The sequence below is a fragment of the Pyrus communis genome, chromosome 3 (genome assembly GCF_963583255.1).
Source record: "Pyrus communis chromosome 3, drPyrComm1.1, whole genome shotgun sequence".
Classification (NCBI taxonomy): domain Eukaryota; kingdom Viridiplantae; phylum Streptophyta; class Magnoliopsida; order Rosales; family Rosaceae; genus Pyrus; species Pyrus communis.
The window spans coordinates 14371086-14378166 of record NC_084805.1 but is presented as its reverse complement, the minus strand read 5'-3'; the positions used below and the strand labels follow the sequence as shown (position 1 = coordinate 14378166).

At 40.3% G+C, this 7081-nt stretch overlaps 1 protein-coding gene and 1 pseudogene across 1 annotated transcript; both read right to left on the bottom strand.

The window, feature by feature from the left end:
- Positions 1 to 253: 253 nt before the first annotated feature.
- On the bottom strand, positions 254 to 3198 carry LOC137728073 (probable amidase At4g34880; annotated as a pseudogene).
- A 131-nt stretch (positions 3199 to 3329) lies between these two features.
- Positions 3330 to 6616, bottom strand: LOC137728074 (probable amidase At4g34880). The gene is made up of 6 exons (XM_068466961.1): positions 6453 to 6616; positions 5268 to 5752; positions 4775 to 4989; positions 4423 to 4656; positions 4152 to 4338; positions 3330 to 3982 (listed from the first exon to the last, which is right to left on the bottom strand). The coding sequence occupies exons 1-6, from the start codon at positions 6487 to 6489 to the stop codon at positions 3482 to 3484; spliced, it is 1659 nt and encodes a 552-aa protein (XP_068323062.1). The 5' UTR covers positions 6490 to 6616; the 3' UTR covers positions 3330 to 3481.
- Positions 6617 to 7081: the final 465 nt, after the last annotated feature.

The following is a 7081-nucleotide window of genomic DNA, read 5'->3' as shown; positions in this document are numbered from 1 at the left end:
CTTGAAGCAAAAAAATTTATATGAGCATATCAAACTATAATTTATCTGCAAGAAGAAAAAACTCCCGAGTATTTTCCCACTTGGGATTAAATTTTAGCATTTTTCTTTGATGTAGAAACTTGTGTGTGACCATTTCGTACCCCGGCAGTCCCAGACCGAGTAAATATAACTTCTACTGCATAATTGCTTGTATTTGGGATAATCGGGGTTTTAATGATACAACCATATCAATACAACCTGCAAAACCATACACTCACAGGTGCTAATGACACATTATTTATTCACCAGAAGCATAATTGTTTTTCCGTTCGATATACAGGATTTGGACCTACAATCTACAACCTTTCCACACAACAACAATCACATTAGACTTGACTTCTTAGAGCTCATGGACATTGAGCGGCATAATTAAACTGATTCTTCTTAAAACTGCCCCAAGTATCCTTCTAGAGAACTTTATGTCGACTGCTGTCATGCAACCGCTTTCCTTGGAGGTTCTCTTGAGTGACTAGGACGGGTCTTCTTGTGGCTGCAGCAATGGTGGGTATTGATGACTCAACTTCCGGAGTGGGAGTAGCGGTGGTAGAGAGGAGTTGGCCTTGAGAACCAACGGGCGGAGGCTTTCTGATCTTAGTTGCTTGCTCAAATGCATACGCAACCTCAATCAGCTTTGGCTCCGAACCCTTTAGTCCCCCAAAGCAAATGCCGAAAGGGTACTTGTCATCGTTATGATATCCTGCCGGCACAACAATGCCCGGAAAACCACCAATTCCAAGGATTGAATGAGCAGAGTTGGAATAAGTCACCAGCGCGTCTAGGTTCTCATCTTTCATCAACTTCTCGAATCCATCTCTGGACAGTCTTGCTAAATTTGACAATATCTCTTGCTCTTTTGCTCCTATACCGTTAGTCTTCTCAGCAGCTTCTAAGAGATCTTGTCCATATTCTTTCATCTTTTCCTGTAGGTGACCATTAAGTTTCGTTCACTGTTCGTTTGTGGTTATCGAATGCATCTAATTTAAACTTGTATGCCACACAATATTTTGGAATAACAAAATGACAAAGACATCAATGCATAAACAGAGTCTTGTACTCACTACTCAGACACTCACCAAAACTGAGTTGTTCTTGTTGAATGCTATCACATCTCTCAAGGTTCTCACCGGAGATTCAACTAGTTCACTTAGGTATGGGTTCAAGGCCATTTTGAATTCCGCTAACATTGCTACAAATTCACCACTCAAAGAATAATCGAGAATATCTTCAATGTTGGCTATCTCAAGATTTCCAACCAAAACTGCACCTTGTTTCCTACGTTGCAGCAAGGAGTAGTATGTCATAATTATAGACTAGAAAGTGCACCGAAAAATGCATTCTGTTTATCTGTTACCTCAGTGTGGTAAAGTGCTGCTCAAAAGTTTGATTCAAGAAACAATCATCCTTGACTTCACGAAACAAGCGACTTACTATCCCCAATCTCTTTCCTTTGAGACCATATTAGCCTTGAGAAACTGTCCATAGCCACCCACTGGGATGTACTGTGATGCTTCATGCGTTGCGATATCGTCGCTATCAATACCGACAATGGCATCCAGGACATGAACAGCATCAGCCACTGTTCTACAAATTGGCCTGTTCTAAGTTCCAAATGATCACTTTGTTACTCACACTTTTGAGCTAATTAGACAAACAGATGTTACAATTGATCAATTAATCCAAATTACCAAAACTTTCAGCAACGGAAAGTGTCAATGCGTGATCACATAAAGAAACAGAAAAATTTCAGGCGCAAAGTAAATTTGTTAGATAACATTAAGCACATCACGTACCCAACTGTGTCCTGTCTCGGACTCACTGGGATGACTCCAGCTCGACTAGTGAGACCAACGGTTGGCTTGAAGCCTACTACCGAGTTATAACTGGACGGACATAAGATGGAGCTGTCAGTCTCTGTCCCTAAAGCCACAGCTACCATATTTGCAGATACAGATATTGCTGGTCCACTACTTGATCCACAAACTTCCAGCGATGAATTATAAGGATTCTGCATATAGCAACAAAACCACACGTCTTTGATTCTGGTTCATGCCAAATTCATATATGAAATCCACAGATAAAGTAGAATTTAGTGACTGATTCATGCATACCGCAACCAAATTTCGCAGTGCTTAAATGGCAATCACATTTACTAATCACAACGCTTAAATGAAACACAGAAACGTTCTAAAGGTGATGACAACTCGGTGCAAACGCTAATTTAGCAAAATATCTCACTAGTTTTCGGGATCGTTAACAACTAAATATCAACTTGACAATGATCAAAACTCAAAACTTTATAATGCTACTGCATAGATATATCATATGTTAAAGTTTCAAAGACGGTTCAGTGGCCCCTACTAATCACACCGATACATAACATTTAAGCAGCTGATAGTCAAGTCTAAGTCGAACTCACCACACCCTGGCCGCCTCTGGCACTCCATCCGTACGGCGCGGAAAACGACCGGATATACGACCACTCGCTCAAGCTACCCTTCCCCAGAATCACAGCCCCAGAGCTCCTCAGCTTCGCCACAACCCCGGCATCCCTCGGAACTTTGGAACCCAACAGCGCAAAGGAGCCGACGGTGGTGTTAAGTTTGTCCTTGGTGCCAATGTTGTCCTTGAGCAAAATGGGAATGCCGTGCAGCTTCGGCAGTGCTCTGGTTCTGGCTGATGGGTTCGATTCCCATTTCCGGCGTTGTTCGTCGGCGGAATCGGCTTGGGAAAGCGCATCTGGGTTCACCTCCAGGACCCCTCTAAGGTGGCTGTTGAGGGTTTGGATTCTGTCCAGGTAGAACTGAACCAGTTGCCGTGAAGTCAGAGTCTTGAGCTTGAAAGCGATCTGGAGGTCGTCAATGGTGGATTCTTCAATTGGGGTTTCGGACCCAGATGAGATTTTGGATTGAAGAATTAGAATAAGAAACGAGAGGAGAGAGAAAAGTCTCTGCCTTGAATTGGTGGTAGCCATGGAATTGATGAAAGCTAGAAATTGATGGGTTTTTTTGCCATTTAAACAAAGGTTGTTTGAAAATCAATATTTTTGCGATTTCATTTGTTTATTGTTCCGCAGCAGGTTTAAGTAATTTGCTGATGTCCCCAATTGCAAGCAATCTAATTGTCAGGAACAAAACGTTACGAACGTTATCAATTCATTGTCGACAATATTTTGACACCAAATTTGTTGTTTAACAAATGACCAACATCTTAGTAACAGAGTTTACGATGATCACAAAATTCCAGTTTATAATTATTTGGAAACCCGAAACCTGTGTTGAGATGTTGAACAGTTTGGAGTCGAGAAACTGTCATTGCGCATACTCAATAAGATTTGATGTCATATGGTTTTCTAAGACAGAAATATTTACTAGCATATGAATTTTATCATTTCATTTTAATAGACGTCCCCCCGAAGCAAGGAGCCTTCTTGTTTTGGGGTCGATTATATTTGACCAGTTTCTTGCAAGAGACTTCCTTGGGGGTGCTCTTGAGCGGCTAGGCCAAGTCTTTCTGTGGCTGCAGCGATGGTGGATGTCGCAGACTCAACTTGATCGGGAGCAGTAGGAGTGGTGTTACTTGAGATAAGTTGGTCTAGAAGCGGAGGCTTCCTGATCTTAGTTGCTTTCTCAAATGCATACGCGACCTCAATCAACGTTGGCTCCGAACCCTTTAGTCCCCCAAAGCAAATGCCAAAAGGGTAGTTTTCAGTGTCATGATATCCCGCTGGCACAACAATGCCCGGGAAACCACCAATTGCAAGGATAGAAGACGCACTGCTAGAATAGGTCACCAAGGCATCTAGTCTGTTATCTGTCATGAACTTCTCAAATCCATCTCTCGACAGTGTCGCTAACTTTGACAACAGTTTCTGCTCTTTTTCCCCTATTCCATTAGTCTTCTCGGACGCTTCGAAGAGCTCTTGTCCGTATTCATCGATTTTTTCCTGCGAATGACCATTCTTCCTTGTAAATCTTACGCAAAAATGAGCCGTATATGTATGTATTAGCCCAAAAATTATCCACTAGACTGCCATATTTAGTTATCAACTGAACATGTAAAGCAAAGTCTACGACGAGAAATTGAAAGGAATAAACTGAGTCCTATTTGCTTACCAGTTTCAAGTTCTTCTTGTTGAAGGCAATCACGTCTGCCAAGGATCGCACCGGGGAATCCACCAAGTCATTAAGGTATCTGTTTAAGGATACTTTGAACTCAAATGACAACGCATGTTCGCCACTTGCACGGCAATTGACCTCATGAGCCATTTTCAAATTGTCTACCACAACAGCACCTCCTTTCCTAAATTGAATATATATAGTGTTGTGTCATCAGATAGACCGATGTCTCGAGTTGAGATTAATACAAGAGGGGAAAACTACTTACCTCAATGTGTTGACATGTTGTTCAAAAGTTTGGGTCAAGAAAGTATCATTTAAGTCATAGAATTTTTTCAATATCCCTAATCTCTTTCCTTTAAGTCCATCAAGTTTGAGAAACTGTGCGTAGCCACCGTCAGGGATGTACCGCAATGCCTCAGTTGTTGCAATATCGTTGATGTCAATGCCTGCGATTACATCAAGAACATAAGCAGCATCTGATACTGTCCTGCAAATAGGCCTGTTCAATCCAATACCAAGAAACAATGAGAAGAAAAGTAGTCATCCGACAATAAAAGGTATCCATTAATGTTACATAGGAGCATAGTGAAAAAGAATTGACATTGATCACCACCTACCCAACTGAGTCCTGTCTTGAGGAGATTGGGACAACCCCTGCTCGACTAGTAAGACCGACTGTTGGTTTCATGCCAACTACTGAGTTAAAACTGGACGGACTTAAAATTGACCCATCTGTCTCAGTCCCCAGTGCCACCACTGCCAGATTTGCTGCCACCGATATTGCTGACCCACTGCTTGAGCCGCTAGGCGTCACCTCAATATTGTAAGGATTCTACACTCCACGTAAATGGTTTAGTCTGTTGATTTTATTCTTGTCTGGTCTAAATTATAGAAATGCTTTCACACCACATTACTATGTTATATTATCAAACTGTCAATCTCGACCATTAACCAAGCGGATTCTTGTTTGAATTTGAATGTACTTTTCATATTGAAAGGTGTAACATAACATAGCGGGCATCTAGCAAGAGAACTTAACAGTACAATTTAAGCAAACAAATTAAAGTGAAGGTATTCTATATAAGAGGGAATTAAGGATCCTCAACTCACCCGCCCTAGGCCGCCTCTGGCACTCCAACCGCTAGGAGCACAATTGGACCTCCAATTCGACCACTCACTCAAGCTGGCCTTTCCCAGTATGATAGCTCCGGCATTCCTCAGCTTGGTGACAACGCCTGCATCACACGGCACAACTGAGCCAACCAAAGCATAAGAGCCAGATGTGGTGTTCAACTTGTCCTTGGTTGCAATGTTGTCCTTGACAAGAATGGGAATGCCATGTAACTTGGAGAGTGTTGCGGACGGCGCCTTAGTCTTGCGCTCATAGTCAGCCTTGTCAGCAAGGTCAAGCGCATCCGGGTTCACTTCTATGACCGCCTTAAGGAAAGGGTTGAGTCTACTGATTTCAGAAAGGTAAAATTGGACAAGTTGCCTTGAGGTGAGTTGGTTGTGCTCAAAAGCGAGTTGGAGATCGTCTATGGTGGCTTCCTTGATTGAGAATCCATGGACTGTAGTTGCTTGTGTCCCGAGCGACACTATAAAGAGAAGAACCAGAAATAAGGATGAAGTGTGAGGGAGGTTTTGTACATGATGCTACTAGTTTACATGTCTTGAATAATATAGGTTGAAGACAGATGATGTTCATGAACCTAGAACACATAAATAGAATGTCACGTGATGATCTAACAGTCACACTAAAGAATTTTTCCAAACTAGATAAGATTTTACATGACATTGTTGAGAGGGTAATGCTAGAAAGATCAAAATTTTAAATCAAATTTGCAAACCAAATAATATGTCACCAATAGAAAATAAGCACGTTAAGTAATAATCTACCATCAACAACCACGTCATTTTGTTAGAAAAATGTAGTCTCCCTACTGAGATATCGACGACGTTACGCGATATTTTTGAAATTTCCTGATATCAGCAAACACACCCAGAAGAAAGAAAGAAGAATGCTTAAAATCTAAAATAATTTATAGTTTTTAAACAGAACGAATATAACTACATTACTTAATACTCATTAGTTTCAAAAACAGAAAAAAATTGGATAAGAAGAATACCAAGCAGGCTAATTTGTGAAGGTATTCATCCAGAAGCCAGGAAAAAGATGCAAATTGAAACCAAATAATCTGTAATTTAAGTCTAATGCAAACCAAATTAAGACAAAAGTAATCAAACTAAAAACCCAGTTAAAACTAAATTGAATCGAACAAACAAAATCGAACTCACCTCCACCCGTCAAGGGAAAGTCATCCCCTGCTGCCATTGACACACTACCTCACCTTCTCTCCTCTGTCTGGTGCTATATGCTTTCGAGGCTTATGGGAATGGAGTCGTATAATTCATTATATTTTCAACTTTATTTTTGTACTGCTGCATTTTTTCGGTCAAAATTTGCGGAGGAGGATTCCTATCTTCCTAATTTCTCTACCCTTTCATCCTCTATTATTTGAACGATCACGATTAAGCTACGTGAATATTTTATATTAATTTTTTATATAAAAATAATAAGACAAAAAATAATGGGTAAGAAAAAAGAATTGAAAAGAATAAGAATAAAAGGGTAAAGGATCTTCCTTCAAATTTACATGCTGCTTGGTGTTACTTTTTATGGTCTGCCTGCCTTGTTTAATCTTTTGCTTTTGTTGCTGACATAAATTAAGATATCATATATTTGTTGTGTGGTTATGACAGGCAGCGGTCTGAGTTTATTTACCCCTAACTATTTAAATTTTTACCTGTACAAACTTTATTCATTGGATAATTAAATAAACGAATATATTTATAACTGTTTATAAACGGTTGTTCATAATCGTGTATGCATTTAGCCGTAACCGTATATCTATTTATGTTTTTTA

Bases quoted from the DNA above. Each gene is read 5' to 3' on its own strand.
- LOC137728074 (XM_068466961.1), bottom strand. From the start codon at position 6,489: ATGGCAGCAGGGGATGACTTTCCCTTGACGGGTGGAG. The intron at 5,753-6,452 runs GTGAGTTCGATT...TTCTCTTTATAG, and splicing joins CTTTCCCTTGACGGGTGGAG to TGTCGCTCGGGACACAAGCA. The intron at 4,990-5,267 runs GTGAGTTGAGGA...CGTGGAGTGTAG, and splicing joins CCAGAGGCGGCCTAGGGCGG to AATCCTTACAATATTGAGGT.